The 22,472-nt window shown below is 45.7% G+C and overlaps 2 protein-coding genes across 2 annotated transcripts; one reads left to right on the forward strand and one right to left on the reverse strand.

Annotated features, from left to right (window-relative positions):
* Positions 1–258: 258 nt before the first annotated feature.
* Positions 259–4,157, forward strand: LOC124648879 (mannosyl-oligosaccharide 1,2-alpha-mannosidase MNS3-like). Its single transcript, XM_047188569.1, has 6 exons — positions 259–405; positions 1,822–2,774; positions 2,915–3,176; positions 3,334–3,531; positions 3,636–3,781; positions 3,887–4,157. The coding sequence occupies exons 1-6, from the start codon at positions 310–312 to the stop codon at positions 4,155–4,157; spliced, it is 1,926 nt and encodes a 641-aa protein (XP_047044525.1). The 5' UTR covers positions 259–309.
* Positions 4,158–11,129: 6,972 nt separating this feature from the next.
* Positions 11,130–12,476, reverse strand: LOC124708026 (CBL-interacting protein kinase 5-like). Its single transcript, XM_047239716.1, has one exon. The coding sequence runs from the start codon at positions 12,474–12,476 to the stop codon at positions 11,130–11,132; it is 1,347 nt and encodes a 448-aa protein (XP_047095672.1).
* Between the last annotated feature and the right edge of the window lie 9,996 nt (positions 12,477–22,472).

Raw genomic sequence — 22,472 nt, forward strand, 5'->3', positions numbered from 1 at the left:
GGCAACGCACGAGCATTCAAGTAGTTAGTTATATTATACACGTTTTTTTTTTCTTTTTTCAGAATATTTTGACATTTTTTGGCACATATATGCACTAAAATCAAAGAATTTCAGGGATTTTAACAGCAACAACGAACCACGGAACCCGAGCTCCCGACCCGATTCCTCCGTCCTGTCTGCCCCGTTCCCGTCCCTTCTCCCTCCCAAGAAAAGGAAGTCCCACCCGGATCTCGCGCGCGCGCGGCGGGAGACCCATCCCCTCAGAAGCTTCTAGAAGCCGCCGCCCATTCCACCCCCTCATCCGCGCGGATGAGCGGCGCCTCGGCCCCCCTCCCCTACTCGATGCGAGATGTGGATGGCGGCGCCTACAACAACGCCAAGTTCCGCCAGCGATCTCGCCTCAAGGTGCCCACGCGATCCACTCGCCCATTTCCTCTTGAAACATCATACGGCGATCCGTAGATTGACTTGCCACGGAACCTAGTCTCCCTTGCGTTTGCTGTGCGCTGCGGCGGCTGGATTCGCTAACACAATTCGACCGGTCTATTTCCGTTCAATTACTTGGGCAGCCGAGCGTGCAACGGTTTTGAGGGGTTCGTGTCCTTGGATCTGCGGATTTACCTGCCGCCGAGTTCGTTTTGGTTAGCAGCTTAGCATGGTCGTCTGCCCTTGGCTTAGAGTCGTGGGAACAGATTTGGCGTGTTGATTTGGTTGTTTGGATCGCTGTAGCGTCTGGCCTTGAGCTGCTACCTTTTGTTTCTAGATCTATTTGAGTCTGCTAAGTTAAATGAATCAGGTGCTAATCGTGTTGCATCAACAGTTGTGTGGTGAAGAATTCAAATTGTTTCGATTTTGTCACATTAAACGAAACGGCTTCCACAGGCATCAAAATAGTTGTGACTTAGCATTACTAGGGGAGGTAATGCTAGTTAATTGAGTGCTACAACCATGTCAGATCATTGCTGGAAGTGTTTATAAATCATGCCAGCCACTGAACTAACAGGGGACATAGCTAGGCAAATAATCCTATGAGGTCAGCTCTATAGCAATGGGGTCATATTAACAACTGAAGAATTAGTACTCCCTCCGATTCATATTACTTGATGCTAACATAGAGCAACTCGGACAAGTACTTGTCAGGGCCTTAGGGGAATATCAAACTATGTCTATTTTTCTGAAACTCCATCAAATTCAGTTGAAGTCTGTAAAATTCGTCCTTTTTCCTGATCAGATGCGGCTAAGCTGCAAGAAGCTGCTCCTGCGCCATATCGGGTACACCCCTAGCAATAAGGGTCTCAGTTGTGCGCCTAGTTAGCTGCCGCGTCATTTTTACACTTGGTTCCGCCTTGTTAGTCTGGGCAGAATAATAAAATGGGTTAAAGCCGTCACAAGGTAATAAATGATGTGTCCAATGTGGCAAGATACTTTAAACGGGGTATACATTGTCACAAGGCCGCAAGAGGGGGTGCAAATTGGAATTTACCCTATGACTAAGTTTGTAATGAATAGTGTTGGATGTGCTAGTTAAAGTTTGTTTGATTCAGTAGACTGAAGTCTACACATTGTAGTTTTGGTTGTCTTAAATATTGAATTTTGTACAGTGCGTTGGTAAACCTGGTTTTATACTCTTTGCACCTTCTAGATGAAGTGTTGTAATTTAATTCATTGTGTTTATGTGTCTTTCGTTTCTGATGATGGAGCATATTGGTAGCTACTACATGCTAATTCACATCAGTTTTCTGTCCTTGCTGTAGAAATGTTTATGTATTGTTATGTGCGTATTAGTTCTTTTATCTGAGAATTCTTATTTTTCCTGTGTAGATGGCTACTCAGGCCCTTATTTCTAAGAGCAGCCATTACCAATGTGGAAAATTTACCCTTGGGAAATTCTTGAGTCTTTTAATGGTTTCTGGCTTAGTATATTTGCTTGTGCACAAAAGTTCAGAGGGTTTTGTATCTGGTGAGCTCCATGACAAAGTACAGAGTAGACATGCCAGTAAAGATTCTCCCAATATTCGTACGTTTTGGAGAAAGCCGCCAAGGCTACCTCCTCGTCTTCCTCCAAATGAAATGTATAAAAATAGTTCAACACTTCACCAGTCCCCTCCATCTGAATGGACATCAAGACAGAAGAAAGTTAAAGAAGCATTTGAGCATGCATGGTCTGGCTACCGAAATCATGCAATGGGTTATGACGAGCTTATGCCTTTGAGTCACAGAGGTGTAGATGGATTAGGAGGTTTAGGTGCCACTGTCGTGGATTCTTTAGACACTGCGATAATAATGGGTGCTGATGATGTTGTGTCTGAAGCATCAAAATGGATTGAAGACAACCTAATGAAAAAGATCAATGAGAAAGGACAGGTCAACTTATTTGAAACTACTATACGTGTCTTGGGAGGGCTCCTTAGTGCATATCATTTGAGTGGCGGAGACCAAGCTGGTGGAGGTGATTCTGGGATACCAGTAACACCTAAGAAAACTAATCCAGATCGTCTTCTGGAAGTCTCAAAGGATTTAGCAGACAGGTTATTATTAGCTTTTACTTCAAGCCCAACAGCCATACCTTATAGTGATGTTGTTCTTCGTGATCGCTCTGCACATGCATCCCCTGATGGCTTAAGCAGTACCTCCGAGGCTACAACATTGCAACTGGAGTTCAGTTACCTTAGCAGAATATCAGGAGATCCTAAGTATGACTTAGAGGCAATGAAGGTGTTGGAGCATATGCGAACACTCCCAACAGTGGAGGGTCTGGTGCCTATTTACATTAGGTATGCATAGCTTCAACTCTGCTATCTTCTGCAACTATGTAAACTTTGCCTGCCATTATATTCTATTGCATTTTTCCTGTCATCAGAATTAAATTGTGGAAGAAATGATCATGTTCTTATTCTTGTCTTCTTGTATGCAGTCCCTACTCTGGTCAATTTAGCGGAGAAAATATTCGACTAGGATCTCGTGGTGATAGTTACTATGAGTACTTATTAAAAGTTTGGGTTCAGCAAGAAAATTATCGTAACACTAGCTTGAAGTATCTATTTGAAATGTATACGGAAGCGATGAGAGGGGTCAAACATCTTCTTGTTCGAAAAACTACTCCAAATGGATTGGTTTTTGTTGGGGAGCTTCCCAATGGACGGAATGGTGCTTTTAGCCCTAAAATGGATCACCTGGTATGCAACTCATTAAGCATCTATCACCTTTTCTCTTTATTTAGAACCACATAATCTTGTAATCTCTTATTTTTGTGAGCAACCTTTTCACCCTACTTGTGGTGCTCACTATCTAGTGTTCCTTGAGAATGAATGATGTCATGTCTTTATTCTGCAGGTTTGTTTTCTTCCTGGTACCCTTGCTCTAGGTGCAACAAAGGGTATCACCAAGAAAAAGGCTCTCGAAAGTAATCTTTTAACTAAAGAAGACATTGAAAATCTTCAGCTTGCTGAAGATCTAGCTAAAACATGTGTTGAAATGTACTTTGTGACTTCTACTGGACTTGCTCCTGAAATTGCTTATTTTCACATTGAGGTAAGCACTTCTGAGCTATGGAGTATCCGAACATACTCTTGAGCTATCCACATAACTTTATTTTATCTTATAATTTAACATCTGTTTGACTTTGGATGTTACAGGGTAATCCTGGTGGACCTGACGGCGGGAACAAAAGTTCAGAATATATTAATGACATCACAATCAAACCTCTTGATCGTCACAACCTTTTACGCCCAGAGACTGTGGAATCTCTATTTGTTTTGCACAGAATCACAGAAGATCCAAAGTAAGATTTTTGGGGTCTCATATAATATCAGGCTGCCTACTGAGTTCCATCATGCTATTAAATAGTTGCTTATTATTGTTTTAAAAAAATCTGTATCATCTGCAGGTACAGGGAGTGGGGTTGGCAAATTTTTAAGGCCTTTGAGAAGTACACAAAAGTTGATTCTGGTGGTTATACATCACTAGATGATGTCACAAGCCTACCTCCTCCTAGGAGAGACAAGATGGAAACTTTCTTCCTGGGAGAAACATTGAAGTACTTGTATTTGCTGTTTGGTGAAAGCAATATTCTTCCACTGGATAAGTATGTATTCAATACAGAGGCCCACCCGCTTCCAGTTATTCGGTCTGCGGCACAGGTCTCAGATACCGTATAGCGTCAGTGTACTGTTGTGAGAAAAGTAACTAACAGAAACGTGGGAACTCAAGAAATATGTTTGCAGACAACTAGATTAGAACAAGGACGGCACAATTCCATGACAGTAGCCTTCTGGATCTTTGTGCTTGTGCTGCAGGCACTTCAAGTGGCACCAAAATCATTCTTGGAAGAAAGCTCACAGATGTGTCATGTTCATAGTTTGATCTGGAGATTTGTACTTGTATTTATCGGAAAGTCATATATCTTCTCTAAACTGTGCAATCTGAAACCTGCAATTTTGAAATTACTTGGTGGCAACACCAAGATTTTATCTTCATGTATCTACTATCATATGTCAGCCATCCCACCCTCTTATACAATATACCTCACCAAAGTTTGTCCATGCCTACCTGGTGAGTGCAACTATGATTCTTAAGCTTCTTTATTATCTCGAGCTATTCCTTGTGCATAGCTCTTTGCACAGTTAGTGTCTTCAGCTTACTCTTTATTTTTGCATTAAGGTGAGTACTGTAGAGATTCTTGGTTCTCAAATTACACCAAATATCTTCAAATTAAATATTTTTGATTGACATCCATCTTATTAAATTAGTGGCTACCAGGAATATTTGTTATATAATATGCTGCTGCGCTAGTTCAACTGTATTATATCTTGATACTGGAGGAGTATCCACTACTCTCATTATTTGGATACTCCCTATTACTCCCAAGTCCAAAATCCTCGCTCAAAATGTCGCGAAAGTTTGTGAAAGAAAAGAGTTGGCATTGACACAGCATATATCAATGATGTCTCAAAATACCAAATTCAAATTCGCAACACAAATCCAGAAGCAACAAAAGATAAATCTAGCTGTGAATAGTAGCTAATTCAATTTAAATTGAATTCGTCCCGTTAATAACATTAGCATTGTATTTTTCTCTTTCATTTCTCAAGGTACAAAAAGGTGTTACATTTGAAACTTTGTGACATAACAGATGCAGGGCAGGGTGGGAGATTGCTGTCTGTTTCCAGTTTTCCAATAGCCAAGGACACTAGTTTAGTTTCTGCTTATTACATCATTCTATGGCTCCGTTCTAATGCTATATTTGGCTACTTTCATTAAAAAATTCTGTATCTCCCTGCATCTGTTGTTCTTCGACATTTGTGTCAGGGCACTGGAGTGCCCTGCCCTGCAAATAGACTACAAATACCTGTGGTACTGATCAGCCTATGTATCCATATGCACTCAGAGTTATGCTTGTGATAGATGATAATCTATTGTTCAGAGTTATTATCTTCATCATATGCACTGAGACAAAACAGTAGTTTTTTTTTTGAGAAGGAGACAAAACAGTAGTTACTATCCCTTCATAATATCCTGATATATACAGCTTTGATTTGCCATTCTTGCACTTTAATGCCTTTGCGAATACGTATGAATCATGTTATGTGTCTCTGTGAAGCTATTGTCATTATTTGAGCTGATACTGTTTTAAGCCTGTACAATAATTGTGGAAATTCTTCTGCTATCTGATTCCAGAATACTTTCTATGGAATCCTGAACTGCTTTGACTGCTTGTGGAGAGATACACAATTTATTTGCTTCGAGCTGTCCCACTGCTTCTTTTCTTGCCTTCAAACTCACTACTGGAATCCTGAACTGCTTTGAATAACATCTGCAGTTACTTTTATCTTTATTTTCTTATCTGCATCATTGATTTTTTTTTCCATTCTGTCACCTTCATTAATATTTATGCAATTTAATGGATCGTTAAACTCATTTCTTTGTCATCCCATAAAATCATATCTTTGATTTGAGTTTTCTAGGTGCCTGCAGCGTTCATGTTTTTCATGAATTTTTTGACTTGCCATTACTCTATTAACTCTGTCCTTTGTGTTTGTACATTTCTTTTCAAGAGAGAATGCTTATATTTATTTGGTCAAAGACATTGGTTATCACATAGAGCAATCGTTGTCGAACTACAGATAAGCAAGTTGCAAAAACTTGCATTATGCTTTTTAGTTAACAAACCCTATTCAACCAGACACATGTCAGCGATACATGGAAGTGCTTAGTAAGTGTTCATTACTTCTTCCATGCCCTTCAGCTGTCAATCCTTATTTCAAATTTATATATGTGCTGAATACCATTTAAATGTAACTTTCAGTTGTCAAACATGCATCAGCAAGTGGTCAATATCTGAATTTGTGCCTTTCTTAGGGCAGAATGTACTGCCCATGATTATCTGTATCTTTGAGCAATAATTGTTTACAGTGCAGATGAGTTCTCAGTTGAACAGCTCAAACATTTAAACCAGAGAGGGAGGTTACTGCCTTATACAACAAGACCACTCCGAAGCCTAGAGAAATGAGGCCAGTAAAGGACTGGTTGGCATTTCGTACCAAAAGGAGCGTATAGTACAACATCTCTTTGATTAAGGCTTATCGATGCTAGGGGACGATCTGGTAATTAAACTGGTAACTCCCTAAAATTCTATAAGTAAGATCACAATGAAGGCAAGTTCACATTGGTGTATTGTTGTAAGGCTGTCCTAGATGAACTGAAGTGGCCGCATACGTGGAGATTGCTTTTCTGTGCTGTACTGATCTCTTCCATGTATACATGGCACTTTGTTGCTCTAGAACATAGCAGTACATGAATGTGGACTAACAATCCTTGTAGTTTTGCTTGTAGACATGGCCTTGTCACTAGTCATCAATTGTCCATTAGCATAGTTTTGGAGAGCTTTTCAACCAAGAACTATTGAACTAGCAAATCCTTTTGTTAATACAATGCTGGTGGCCCATCTCTCGCCTTGTCTGTTTTTTGTGGTAGTAATTGAAAATGACAGTGACCTCTCTCCCCAGTATTCATAATTGAATTCCCATTGGATAGTTCAAGAACCCACATGAACTGCAAAACATACTACCACGTGGGTGGATCCAGGACAATTTTTGAGAGGGGGCAAAAATGCGATAAGTGGTGCAAATAATATTTCTAAGTGGGGGCAAATCGGTTTTTAGCTTAGCATATTACAAGATAAATGAAAATTGAGTGGGGGCAGCTGCCTCCCTTGGCTATAGGCTGGATCCGCCCATGACCAAACTGGTGGGTCATCACAATTAATAATAATAATAATAATAATATTATTATTATTATTATTATTATTATTAGATGTCAAGGCAAAGACACTGTTATATTGTTCATAATAATATTTGCGAAATGATTTTATTGGTAATTGCAATAGTTGATTCTTTGGATCCTATTTATCAGCTCAGTCAAAACTTGAATAATCTTTTCAGCCTTTGATGCTTGGAAATCCTAATCATGTACTTGTTCATGTTTCTGTTTCAAAAGTTCCAGGAAAAGTCCGCTCAGAAGTTTTGGCCATATACTATGTGTGTTCGGTTCAAAGAAAAAAGCGTCAGATTTTAGAACAGGTGAGCTATGTGTGAATCGCTTTGCATGTTGGCCGATGCATGAAAAAATTACAATGCATGCACCTTTTTGACACCTTCTCTTTGCATTGTTCTCTCCATGCCATGTGGGCCAATGTTGCATGTTGGTGGCTTTGAACCGAATCAATATGTTGGTGCGCTTTTCTTGTGAGACAATTGAAACCGGTTCTCCACTATGTATTGAATCGACTCATAGAAGCCTTTGAATCGCTTTTGGGTCACATAGTGGATGGTCTACTAGCAACTGTCTGGTAGAAGGGAATTGCAGCCTCGGAGGTTTTGGGTTTCACTAGAAAGTTCTGGTGGAAACCTTAAGGTGCTTGAGAACTTTTTTCCTAGCCAGCTTTCTTTCTCTCCGATTCAAAGGTTACGACAAGGTTTGTTTGATAGTTCGGGGTAAGGTGTTTGTGTGGAGAAAGAAGAGAAACAAGTTGGATTTCCAAAAAAATCTTTGATAAATTTGCAATAAACCAAGTTCCCCTCTTACTAGCCCAATGACCATTCTCATTGTCCCCCATAGTTATGACTCAAAAGCAGATATAAAACATAAGTTTCAAGGTAGCCATCTTTTGCCCAAATTTTAGGGGTCATTAGTGGTTTTATAGAATTACCAAACCTGCAATACATAGTAAAAGGTTGGTTTACTATTTGCCTAGCCATTAATCATCAGAAGTTCAGAACACATACCGATCGCTGTCCTTCGAATCTGAAAAGAAATTGAAAAAATGTTCAGATTTGGAAAAAAGTTCAGACTTTTAACACGTTTAAAATTGAAAAATATTAAAAATTCAAACAAAATAAAATATAAAATGTTTGTATTTCAAAAAAATCAAATTTTAGAAAATGTTCAAATCTGAAAAAGATTCTGATTTTAAAAATGTTTAGATTTCGAAACATGAATTTTAGAAAATGTTCAAATTTTAAAAATTCGCTTTAAAAAATATTAAAAATTGAAAAACAAAAACAGAAAACAAAAAAAATCAGAGAAAAGAGAATACCAAAAACCAGAAAACTCAGCCGAAAACAAGAAAACCAGTATTGGAAAGATCTACCCCCTCTTCTATAAAAGCATGTCTTAACTTTGGATAAATTTGGATGTATGTAGATACTAAAATAGGTCAAAATACATTGAAATATTGATAAAGTTGAGATATCTTTTTTATAGATAGAGGGAGTAGAAGTTTCCCAAAACCGGAAAAAAGCCAGCCCGTTTAGAGTATGTAGCGACCGAAGGAGTAGGCGTAGGCAGGCTTTTTTTTTGCGGGTTCAAGAACTTTATTGATTACTCGACAGGATTACAATCACTTCGAAGAGTATTAGCGAGAAAACCTAGGTTATAGTTAATTCACATGCATCTCCTCCTATCAGAACTAGCTTGTTTAGCACAAACATGAGCTGCGTTATTAGCATCACGCCCAACAAAACTAATGCTTAAGCTAGGTAAAGCTCGTCTAATCTCAGCTACTTCCTGGCAAATCGCCATGATCTCCGATCTATTCTGAAAGTCATCATTGCAAATATTGATCACTTCCTTTGCATCGCTCTCTAAAATGGCATGTGTAAAAACCCCTCTCTGCCGCTAGGGTAGCCCCATCTCTGATTGCAAGTGCCTCCATGGTTCGTGCATCAGGAATATTTTCATACCATCTTGCTTGCGCTATGAGAAGTTTACCTTGGTGATCTGAGACAACCAAGCCGGCGCCACCTGCCATCCTGTCTTTACTGAAAGAAGCATCATTATTGATCTTGATCACACCTTGAGCAGGTGGCTTCCAACATTGTTTCTTTCGATGTAGTTTCGTCCCCTTCTCTTTCCCAATTTGAGCAAGATCTAGTGGAGTTTGCATCACCCATCTAACACAATTTGTCACCGATCTTCCGCCTTGTCCATGGCCTCGAGCATTTCTCTCAGACCATATCGACCAGCAACCACACATAATCTTCGTCGCATCTTCTTCCTTAACAAGTTCAGTATCAACTATGTTGATCGCCCAAAATTTAGGATGAAACATGTGAATCTTTACACCACAAGGTTCCTTCATATCTTCCCAAAAAAAACGTGCCCAGGTGCACTCAAAAAATGCATGAAGGCTAACTTTCGCCTGAAGCATTAAATAGGATTCACCGTCGCCAGCTCCGTCACGTTCTATTGAAGGAACTTCTTTTGAGGGGATTCATAGAATGGGCCATTTTGGGCCAACTGTTTGTGAAAAAGCCCGTCCAGCTAGGCCCACTTCCCTTTAGACCTATCCAATCGATCTGGTCCACTTGTGTAGTTCCGCCTTCGCGCCGCCATGAGTCGGTCGCCCCGCCTTGAGCAGTCCTCCGTGCCGCCCTGAGTCGCTCCGCCTCCGCGCCGCCCTGAGCAGCTCCGCCTCCGAGCACGAGCAGCGAGAGAAGTAGCTTCGCGTGCTGCCGTTGGACACGGAAGAGGAGGCTGAATGGCTTGCCATATCCACCGAGGTGGAGGCAGAGGAAGAAAGAAACAGAGGCAGCAAGGCAGGCGGCGGCGACAGCAGGAGCACGCGCGCCACTACACGGGAGACAGTCACAAGCGGGTCAATTCTCTCCATCCCAATGATTTCAATTGTGACCTCTAGTGTAGCAGAAGACTCAACTTCGATTTTGTATGCATGTCTTTGAATATTGAGATCATATTGTGGCACACAATTGAGCAACCTAAGTGCCACATTAGTAGTGTCTAAGTCATTTTTATGTTTCTTTATGTTCATGAATTATGAAAACTGAATCTATGTGAACCATTTGTTTCTTTTAATAGACTTGCTTTGTGCCTAAAACAACTTTAAACCTTATGTTTGCCATGGCCCATCTCAGTCCTGGGCTCCTGGCTCCGCCACTTTGGTGTGAGCTAGGCAAGTGTGGGAGACAATACAAGTCGACTTCGGTTTGGTGTATTGGGTGGTGTGAGAACTCCATGTCAGATATTTATTGATTGTATTTGGAAATGTCGGCGTTTACACTTGGTTATTTGGTTGAAGTCATTGCATAGAATTGCTCGGACTTGTTGTCCATTGTGAAACCCCATGGTCTGGCTTCAGTGGTTGGATCCGGTGGCGGCGGAGCTCACGCGCAGTTATCTTCCTCGAGATGTTGTTTGTGGATAACATTACTCGCAATCCGAGTGTTGTCAACTGCGATGCTCAGACATGACATTATGAGCCATCTCCTTTTTTTGTAGTAACTTGATGTGCGCACCCTCAATCTAGCATAACTCTTGACATTGTGTTGTTGTAGATGTCTAATGTACTTAATATCACCTTGATATTAGTATATTGCCCATCTGTGAGCACACACTGAAGGCGTGATGTTGTTCAAAGAAAATATCGTCAAGTCGTGATCCTATTGTATTAACTAAAAAAGAGGGTGCCTAGTCTACTACACATAAGAAGACATTATAGATACATCTTCAAACAAGAAAGATCAGTAAGCTTACTAAAATGTTTTAATGTCATGTCATATGGGCTGGCCACCTATACTAGTGTTTTGTGATGAATTTACAGGAGTTAGAGATGGCTACTCGGATACAGATTGGAGCTGATCCTCTGACGGCGAGGTCCAGCAGATGTCCTTGAGGGAAGGCCTTAGGTCCTTGTTGCAGAATGATTGGTACTCTAAGGTGTCCCCTGCTGCCTTGGTCACCTCGACGACGTAGCAGGATGACGCGACCTCAAATATCTCCGCATCGATGGTGAGTTGCCCCTTCCTCCCTTCCTTGGACCCCTGCAGCTTCACTACCCCATCTTGTTTCTTCACATTGAAGTGCTCTGTCTCAGCAATCTCCTCCAGCTTGGATACAATTGCTGAAGCTGGCTTCTTTGTTATGAAGAGCTCATGCACCTTCTGCTTTTGCTCCATCTCCAGCAGGCCCGAAAGATCAAATCCATGGGAGAGGGAGATGATGTCAAACGCGTTCAAGCTTGCTGGCTTCATGGGGCTTGATGATTGTTCTGCCTTCTCACACTTGCTATCTTCGTGGTCGGTGCTGAAAGCAACCTGCACGTCTTTCAAGCTGTTTGGGCTGTGTGGCTGTGCCGGCATCACCGCTGGTTTATACTCCTTCCTGAACCACGGATGGTCGATTAGCTTCTCGATGGTGATGCGGGTCTCCGGGTTTGGATCAAGAAGTGTTGCCAGAAGCTTGCGGACCTCATCGCTGAACCAGTGAGGGGTCTTGTATTCACCTTTGCCTATCTTCCTGTACATCTCCATCAGGTTGGAATCGTAGAATGGAAGGTAGCCCGCGAGCAGAACAAACAGTATGATTCCACAAGACCACACATCTGCCTTGGCGCCATCGTAGCCCTTGTTGTCGATGATCTCTGGGGCGACGTACGAAGGCGTGCCGCATGTGGTGTGCAGCAGCCCATCTGGCCTCTGAGACTCCCTCACGGCGCTGAGCCCAAAGTCTGAAACCTTGACGTTGTCGGTGTCGTCAACGAGTAGGTTCTCCAGCTTGAGGTCCCGGTGGTACACACCACGGCTGTGGCAGAAATCGATGGCCCCGATCACCTGCTGGAAGTACTTTCTCGCCACATCCTCCTTGAGCCGGCCTTTGGCGACCCTGCTGAAGAGCTCACCTCCACGGACATATTCCATGACAAAGTATATCTTGGTCTTGCTGGCCATCACCTCGTGCAGCTGGACGACGTTGGGGTGGCGGACGAGCCGCATGATAGAGATCTCCCGCTTGATCTGCTCGATCATGCCGACACGCAACACTTTTTCCTTGTCGATGACCTTGATGGCGACACTGTGGTGATCGGTCATAAGGCTCCTAGCATGATACACCTTTGCAAAAGTTCCATGTCCCAGGATGCGGCCGAGCTCGTACCGGTTCATCAGGACGGTGCCTTTCTCCATCCCGTCAGGCATCTTGGCGTGACAGCAGCTGCAGGAAAGATGATTGGTTTACAGCGTTGACTACATGCTACGACGTGCTTCTGCCTCTTTGTGGCTTCCTCCTCTATGAGCCATGTGGATGGTCGAGGGACGAAGAAATGAAGGTGAGGAAGCATTCTTCAAGGAAGCCGAGACCCAGCCTGTGTTTTGCAATACGGCAACAGAGAATGACAGAGAGAACTATGGGGGCACGAGTATTTGGTTATGGTTATTATGGTCCTCACCGTGAAATAAGGCGAGGACAGTCCCCTCTTTCCCTCCTTCCCGTATGGGGATTTATAGACAGCCTAAAAATAGCATCCAATGGTTGGCTTGGATTGTTCTTAGAACTGTGTTCATGTGCAAATGATAATCACATTTTTTGTTCATGAGCTTGGACTGTGAAAAACATTGTCCCGGGATTTTCCTTCACGTTTTCCTCCTCTTCTTTACGAATCAGATGCTCTGTTCTTAGAACTGGCCAATACTTCCCAGAGTGTTCTGCACATGTGAAAAAAGTGGCCACATAGTGCGCTGGATTGGCAGTATTGCTTCTCGTTGATTACCCTCTAGTAAGTTTATTTCGTCCTTGATTGGCATGCGCCACTTTAAGTAATGGGATCCTGTAGCGTTTCTGTTGTTGTTGTTGTCGAGCTTTTCCTGTAGCGTTTCTGGCAACATGGAAGTTCTCAGAGCCGAGGGTATCGCATACTCAAGTCCAGGTCCGATCAAGCTGAATGCAGTAATATAGATTCTACTAAATCCAACATGAGCTGTCCTGCAAGTTCAGTCTCAGAAGTTGTGCATTTCATCGTCTGTGAAAAAAACTTGGATTAATTCCACAGAAGTGTTTGTTCATATACTGCACTATCCCCAGCTAAATCGCACGGCAGCCAACGAAATATAGCAGCTAGTACATCATACACTAGAGTGCCTGCATCCAACAACATTTAGGATGCAGTATAACAGATGAACTTGAAGTAGTGGACGAAAATTTCTGAAACTCGATCTGATGTATCCTAAAGAAGCACAACAAGACGTTCAGGCTTGCATATCACAGCTGAAATGGTGTCGCAGCTAGTAGCTAATTGGGCGTCCACCTGTAGACACCATTGCCACAAGTGAGCCAACGTCGCCTGGAGTTAGCAGGAAGGTACGTTTCAAACGCCTGCGCTAACGAGGGAGGCAACTTGAACTTCTCGATAGCTGGGGCGCCCGCTAGCATCATCTGAAGGAGGCGGTTCTCGTAGTCCAGTCCCTGGACCCCGGCGATGTCCAAGTTTCGGAGGCGCTCCAGTGAGAAGTCCTGGTTCTCCCACCCGCCTTCGTTGTTACAGATGCAGGCTTCATCGGAGCATGCAGGCTGTTTCAGTTCACCAAACGGAGAGTGATTAAGCCATCAGATAAAGAGAAAAAATGAAATGTGAATTGCATACCAATTAACAACACAATTTGTATTCTGAGCTGAACTGCTGAATTAGTAACCTGCAAGCATGTTTAGCTGGTTTTTTTGAGTATTAGAGGAACTCACCTTGGCGGAGTCTCTCCTCACGTCAATGTGAAGTTCTTCAAGATTGACGCACTGTGCAATAAGTCTTGCCAAACTGGCAGCATAGGAATGCCCGCTCCATGTTGAGATAGTGACCGTCAGAGCAGTTATGTTAGGTAGCTTTGGTATCTCTTCCACCAGTATGCTCTTAAAATCCACAATACCTGAGTGCAGGTAATCCCTCATGGACTGCATAACGGGAATTTCAGTATTCGGCAGCTAATCAGTACAGTCATATACCACGTAATTAAGGGATATTTTAGTATCTGGCATTAATAAAGGAAAACAGAAAAAATGAAGATAATTCTATATAGGACTATACATATACTACACAAAAACAGTACCAGAATATCACTGAACATTGATAAATCGTGCATTACAGTGAAGTAACAGTTCAAGCTAGGTACAGTGGAAGATTATATTATACACAACGATCTAGTTTGTCAGAAGCCAGAACAATTTATGATGATCTATAAAATTTGTGAGGTTAATTACATAAACTTCTTACTAATATTCTTAACCAACTTAACTGTGGTCATAGTAAGATGATTTCAAATTATAACTGCATTGAACATCTAGATGTTAGCATGCATTTGAGTGTCAGATTGTACTATATACTAGACAATGTCAGAAGCCAGAATACTATAAGGCGGTTGGCGAAATAGATTAGGTGAAGTCCAGATAACTCTTAAACAGCATAGCTATGAGCATAATAAGATTGCATTTATAGGCTTCGTTATATATGACATTTAGCTAATCAGTACAATCATATTACCGCATAAGGGACCCTCAAAAAAAAAATATTACCGCATAAGGGGTATTTCAGTATTCAGCACCTAATCACTACATTAATAAAAGGAAAACAGAAAAAAATAAAGAAACTCTCTCTGTATATATATACTGCAGAAAATCCATAGCAAAATACCACTGAACATTGATAAATTGTGCATTACAAGGAAATAACAGATTAAGCTAGGCAGAATGACAGATTATATTGCATGACAATCTCGTTTGCCAGAAGTTTATGATGATCTATAAAGTTAGTGAAGAGTGAATCAGATAAACTTCTCAATTTTCTTAACCAACTTAACTATGTCAGATTGAATGGCAGATTGTACTCACAATGTCAGAAGTGAGAAGAATACTATAAGGTGATGTACCAACTGAGCGAAACAGAATTTGATAAATTTCAGAATAGTCTCGACCAACATGTATATGAACATAATAAGATGAATATACTTATAACTGCACTAAGTATTGAAATGTTGCTTCATTTAGCATGCATCTGAAAGGCAGATCGTACTAGCCAAGAACGTCAACAATCTAAGGTGATCTCACCAACAAGCTAGGCAGAACGGCAAATTCTGTTACACGACAAGCTAATTTGTCAGAAGTCAGAATAATTTTTGATGATCTAATTTTTTTTAGCGAAGTGAATTGGATAAGCTTCTCAGCATTTCTTAACCAACTTAATTACGATCATAATAAGATGATTGGAACTCATGACTCATAGATTAGGTAAAGTTCAGATAACTCTTAACCAGCATATATAATAAGATTGCAATGAACATTTAGAGGCTAGCTTCGTTATGACATGGAGGAGCAGGTTTGATGGAGCATGGACGTGAAGCTTAATTACCAGCGGGGCATGCAGGTGCAGGTGAAGGCGGTGTGCGGCGTGGCAGTGCTTCAAGATGGATATGGAGGCCTGGTTGCGGCTGGCCTCGTTCCGGTGCCCGTGCGTCCACAGGGGAAGCTCCCCGATCTCCCGAACGGACCGCGCGTTGAACTGCAAACCAGGCTGGAAGCTGCAGATATTGGCGCAGGTGAGCGCCTGGAGCGCCGGCGCGACGATGGCCAGCTCCCCCTTGCTGGACTCGAGGCTGCAGCAGTCGGTGACGCAGAGCGTGCGCATGCATTGCGCGTCCACCACCAGGCACTGCAGGTCGCGAGCGGTCACGATGGTCAGCTCCTCGAGCTGGTCGAATGCGAGCTCCAGCTCCTCGAGGCTCGGCAGGTACTGGAGCCGAAGCCTCTTGAGGGAAGGGAAGGACGGGGACGAGAGGAGCTCGCCGAGGCGGTCCCCGTCGTCGATCCGAGCGTTGCTGAGCAGCAAGTCGGTGAGCGCGTGGAAGGAGGCCTCGGCGGGCGCGGGGAGGTTGAGGGTGGCGTTGCCCAGGGTCAGCGCCATGGTCACCGCTGCAGCCGAGGCCGGCAGGTCAAGGACGATGGCCTCGTTCTTCGGCAGTGGTGGGCATGGCGGCGGCACCTCGAGCACGAAGGATGTCGCGGCGCGGGCCATGCCGTAGCGCAGCCACGCGCGGACGTGGTGGGCCTTGATGAGCGCGGCGTGGGGGTGCTCCGTGGCGTACGTGCCGAGGCTGGTGAGGTAGATCTTGTAAGGGGCGGCGAAGACGAGGGAGATCTCGAGCGACTCGACTTGGGCGTCGTCGGCGTGGCGGGCGAGCGCGTCGTCGATCGAGGAGATGAAGCCGGGAGCGTCTGCGGGCGGGAACTTGTGCGGGCATGACCCGATGGTGAAGCGGAGGCGCGGTGGCGTGTCGTCGAAGACCGGGCCGAGGTTGTTGACGCCGTCGCTTGGCGTTGTCGTCGGGGCGGCGGCGTCGCCGGCGACATTGGAGCCGGGGGAGTCCATGGAGACCGACGCGGAGGTTGCGGGGTTTTGCCCGTGCAGTTGGATTTGGGTCGGGGGCTTTGGGTTTGTGGCTTTTTGTTGCTTTGTGCGGAGAAGCGTGATGGAATGGAAATGGAGGAAAGAAAGAATTGGACGCAACGCTCCACTGTCTCCGGAATAACAGAATCGCAGATTCACCACAGGTGACAGCCAATCATTTTTTTTTTCACTGGCTTAGCTGTATTCATGTGCAAATGACTTTCACTTATTTGGTTCATTAGCTTTTTTTCTAGATAAAAGGCCCAACTTTAAATTAACAAAGCCATCACGACGATAAAAAATATTGAACTCAGCTTACAACCCGAACCACACACCCACACGAACTAACAAAGAAGCTACAACCAGAAGCGCGCACGACAAGGTCGGTCATTACTAAGACTACTATGGCTCGAAGAGGAGCTGGACAACAATAGTGTCGGGCCAGAGCTCACCCAAGAGCAAGCCAACGAACACGCGCGCCGTCGATAGAACCCCTCCGTCGCAGAAACGCCACCGAAAGCCAACCACCACCGGAAACCAACCCACGCTGCCCACAGACCGAAGAGAAGCGCCAAAGTAGCTCAACACAGAGAGGGCACGAAGCAAGCCTTGCCGAAGGTTGCCAAACGAAGAGTCGCCTCCGCCACACAACCATCGAAGAGCCGCGAGCTGTGGGCTCCAAGACGGAGTCTTCAAGAAGAGCACGACAATGGAGTGCCGCCACCGCCCGATCCGGGGATCTTGGGTTTTCACCCGGAGCACGAAAGGGGGCAGGGAGAAGCCACAACGATGCCTTCAATAAGGAAACGATGTCCATGGACGCCACCGTCGTGGCCCTAGAAGATCCAGGGCGAGAGTTTCCTCTCGGCATGATCTCTCCGCCACCCAAACATGGCAAGGGACGCCACCGAGGTGGCAGCCACCACGCCCCAAAAAAACGCAGCCCGCTAAGCACCATGACAACCCCCTGTCCATGGCCCCAGCCAGCACCAGAACTTCGGGCTCGCCCGCCAACCCACAAGGTTCCCACCTTCTAGGGTCGCCGCCCCGGCATCCTCGATCTTGCAACCGCGCAGCGAAAGGCACCACCTTGACTGGACTTGAGACACACCCGAAGATGGCCGAGGCTAGTAGACAGTAGGGGAACGACACTCCGACAGACACAACCCTCTGTGTCGCCGGCCCAGCATGCCAGCAGATCCCCCTGGGATGGCATGGCAACCTCCGGGAAGGTGCGAAGCGGAGCAGGGTAGCCAGACCTAGATCGCCCCCTGGCCCAGATCTGTCCGGCGTGGCCGCCCACCCGCACCCCTCGCGCCCACCATACCTGCCTGCTGCGCCAAGGCGTCTGCGTCACCGTCGCCAGTCACCGTCGCCGGGAGGGCCAACCACCGCCGGGTCAGATCACGTCTGGGAAACACACGAGCCACCGGCCTCCGCCCCCCACGGAAACGGCGTCTGCATCGCTCCCCCAGGCCGCCTCTAGACGCACGAACCTCACCGGTCGTAGACCACCGGCCAGCCTGCCCCGAATGCGTCGAGATCCGCGCGGAAGATTGCGCCTCCGGTAACGCCGTCCGCGCCTATGACCAGAAGCGCGAGGAGAGGGAGGTTCACCGCCGCCAGCACCAGCCGGGCTTTACCCGGCGGCTCCAGCCGACGGCGGCTGGGGGAAGGGGAGGATGGTGGGACCTAAGAGGGGGAAGATTTTAGGGTTCGCCCAAGCGCCTGTGGGAGCGCTCGAGGCAAACGGCTGGTCCCCATCGCTGACGAGAATCCTCGCCCCGGTTCATGAGCTTGGTGACTCGATCTACGAAAGATATTTTCTCGGGTTTTTTTCCTTCATGTTTTCGTCCTATTCTGGTCAAAATTTTCCAGAATCTATTAAGTCCAAGGACGAATAGATGACCGATTCAGGTAGGAGTAGATAAATAGTTATAGAACTAAACTGATACTCCTACTTCAAAGTTCAAACAAGATGGACAATTGCTCATATTTGCTCCAGTTCAGTACAACAAGCCAAAGGCAATGTTACGCCGGTTTGGTCTCCGAAATTTAGTTTCTCCATAAGTTCTTGTGTTCGGCATAGGTGAAAAACCCTACTCCAGCTGCCCTTCTCCTCCTCCTTCCTAGCCGCAACCATCGGTGCAGGCCGCTGAGCAAAGCCTGCGCAGTGCTGGCGGCGGTACACCGGCCCTCCCCGCGAACTTGGAGGAGAGACGAGGGTCTCCTCGGCCGGTGGTGGTGGTTCCAGCGGCGGCGCGCCCTCCCAGGCGGAGCAATGACCGGTGGCTTCGAGACGGAGGCGTAGCTACTTGGTCGGGGGCGGCACGGTGGCTCGTGGTGGCGCATGTTTGGGTCCGGGTAGGCCAGATTCGGGCTCATCTGTGGTGCCTCCGGCGGATGGACATTCGTCTTGCTATATGAGTGTAGAAGGGTTGTTTTAGATTAGGTTCCCCCTCTGTTGATGGTCCCGGGCTCTCCTCTGGGTTGTTATCTTACAAAGGTAAGGGCTGATCTTCCACCAAGGCAAAGCGGAACTTGAAACTAATAGGATTATGGCTTTCGGCTTCTGCTTTAATCGCATAGTGGGTAGGGGAGCTGAACTGAGAGAATGAAGACTACAAGATGCATCTCCCTTTCTCTAGAAGCCGGTCTATGTTCTTGCTTGTTCCTGGCATCACCATTAAGCTGACATAATGTGGCAACTATAGCTTACATACATAGTTTAGGATGGGAGCATGATTTCGCTGAATACGTGCGGGTGAACTGAGCTGGGGGTGGCGTGGTCGTCGGCAGCTCGTGTGCAGCAGCACGGTGACGAGAGCTTCACGAGCGCGCTCGGGCTCGGCCAGGCCAGCATGTGTCGCATCTCGCCTGCACGGACACCGGGGATGAACACACCCCCATTTCTTGTTGGTTAGTGGGCACGAAGGCGTTTCGGCCTCAACGCCGCCTTAGGTTCATTCCCAGGCGGAGCAAGAACATACACAAAGCACACACGATCATTTTTTACCCAGGTTCAGGCCGCCCTTCGGCTAACAGCCCTACGTCCTGCTTTGGTGAATTATCTCGGATGCACAAGGTACACAAGATGATGAACTCTCAAGTGCAGGTAGGACGCTTTGATCAGCTCCTACTCCTTCCGGTCTTTCTCTTTCTTTTCCTTCCCTCTCTCCCACTCAATCTTGGCTTTGACGTTGTCAAGAACAAGGCTTAAGCTCTCACTATCCTCTCTTCTCTCGCGGGCCGGACTCTAGCGTGTCCTAGCTCAAACGAACCCTACCTGTTGATCTCTCTTGTCTTCTATTGCCTTTGGCTCACTGAAAGGAAAAATCTCTCTGCCTTCTGTTGAACTCCGGCTTATATACCTCCAGAGGTGCTTTCAATGGCTCGGCCGAGCACCGCCCAAGAGCGTTCCCGGGCTCAATCGGATGAAGCCACGCGAGCGACGAGCAGGTGGGTGGTGCGCGTGGCCAATGGATGGCCACAGGCGGTGCACTGACGCTCGTGATGATGGCGTGACAGCTCGGGCAGAGAGTTGTCACTCCTGCCCACGGCGCAGGCCTCTGTCGGTCTGTGCCATGAGCTCCCATGCCACCCATTCCTCCATGTCCACCAAAGCCTCCAATGCAAAACCGAGTTAGGAGTTTTCTTCACTTGATGATGAATCTTCAAGTCCAATGGCACTTTCTGCGGTTTTCGTGATTGCTTTTCTTGTTTTCATTGGCACTTCCAATCCACCACGGTTCCTCCATTTCTGTTCATTTTTTTAGCTCGGACCAACAATGGTGCAAAACAAATGGCTTCCCTTCAACCAACTTGCCCTTCTTGTACTTCTTAAGAACAAATGGCGGTGTAGTTGGCCGACCTTTCCCTCGGCGCATAGCGCAAACCCTCACCATCCTCATCAACTTGTTGAGACGCATACTCTTGCGAGTAATTGGAACCAACATTCATATATGACATGTATGTCTCATCATCAACACTACATCACATTGAAATGTTCTATCAACTGCGCTAGGGTTTGTTGTCGCAATGGCGGGGAAGGATGAGGCCGGCAGAATGGAACCATCAGTGTCGGTGGCAGCAAAATTCGGTGCGGGTGGGGGGAAGGGGGAGCGGCCGTCCATTGTCGGTAAATCGCTGAAGTCGGCGCGAGAGGGGGCAAAATCAAGAGCGCGAGTGGAATCGGAATGGCGGCTGGCTTTCGCGCTCGGTACCGGGTGCGCCAAATATCCCACGCGCTGAAAGCTATTTACCGCGTGCTATTATTGTCAGAGCTCTTGTTTGCGTCGCCCGTTGGGAAACAATCATTTTTGCACCGCGGAGGTGATTATTATGGTCGTTTGTTGGAGATGCTCTAAGGAAGGAACTCACCTAGAAAGAGGTATAAACAAAAAGGAAATATATCCTCCGTGGGCCGAGTGTGGCCAATGGGAGGGAGCGCTCACGGTGCAAGCGGGAGTGGGCCGTCCGCGGTGCCGCGAACTTGGGCCCATTTAGCCACACATGCGAGCATCCACGGAACTGCAATAAAAAGAAGCGTCATATGCGGGCCGGCCCACAGTTGCCGCATCGCACCGCATATCGCAGCGAGCGTATACGATAGGATAGGGTATTCTCTTTCCCCTCCGCCACGGGAGTGCCACCATGGCCGCCCTTCTGCCTCCGGGTCCGAGGGAATCTCCCTCTCTCTCTAATCCTTAGAGCATCACTAGCAGTACCCTCAAACTGGTAACCCTCAAAGCCAATTTGAGGGCCGAGAAAACGCGAATTTGAAGGCCCAAAACGGCCGGCGCAGATTCTGTTTTGAGGGTTGGTTTGAGGGCATTGATTCTGTTTTGAGGGTTGGTTTGAGGACATTGATCCACGCCCCGGCCTTCAAACTCTCAAAACAGGATTTTGACAGTTTGAAACACACAATTAACAGTTTACATCACATAAATCTATCTATCATAAAACACAAGCAAATAATAGTTTCAAACACACAATAATAAGTCGACTTATTACAACAATGTTTTCTGCAAATTACAATAATAGTTTGAAGCAAATAGAACATGCATAAGTGTTCGAAGCAAATGGAACATTGGCCACGGCCACGGCCAAGCAAATGAATGAACTAGGTAGATCATTGGCCGCGGCCAGGCAGCTGCCAGTGGTGCTCGACCAGATCATCACGGAGCTTGTTATGAGTGGTGGTATTTTCAATATCCTGATGTGCTTGAAGAAAAGCTTGAAGGCGATCGGGGTTCCTCGCCGCTCGAACTCGGGTACCAACATTGTCATAAAAATATGGCAAGTTTAACCCCCTCTCATCCTCAAGTATCATGTTGTGTAGAATGACACAACACTTCATGATGTTCACAAGGGTTTTCTTGTCCCAAAAAACGAGCTGGACCCGAACAATGGCAAATCTTGCTTGTAAAACTCCAAAATCTCTCTCAATATCTTTGCGGGCTGCCTCTTGTGCCTTTGCGAAATTAGCTCTTTCTTTGATAAGGGTTTTCCTTTCTTCTCTTCAATGGACTTCACAAGAGTTGCCCACTATGAATAAATGACATCGGTGTATCCCATTGTGTACTCATTGTCCACAACTTTGTAATTGCAAGTTGGTGCATCACCTGAAGCTAGTCTTGCAAATAAAAGGAGACCTTTGAAGCACATTGATGTCATTGAGTGTTCCCGGCAACCCAAAAAATGCATGTCAAATCCATAGGTCCTCGGATGCCACGGCCTCAAGCACAATGGTAGC

This window comes from Lolium rigidum, chromosome 4, assembly GCF_022539505.1.
Source record: "Lolium rigidum isolate FL_2022 chromosome 4, APGP_CSIRO_Lrig_0.1, whole genome shotgun sequence".
Taxonomy (NCBI): domain Eukaryota; kingdom Viridiplantae; phylum Streptophyta; class Magnoliopsida; order Poales; family Poaceae; genus Lolium; species Lolium rigidum.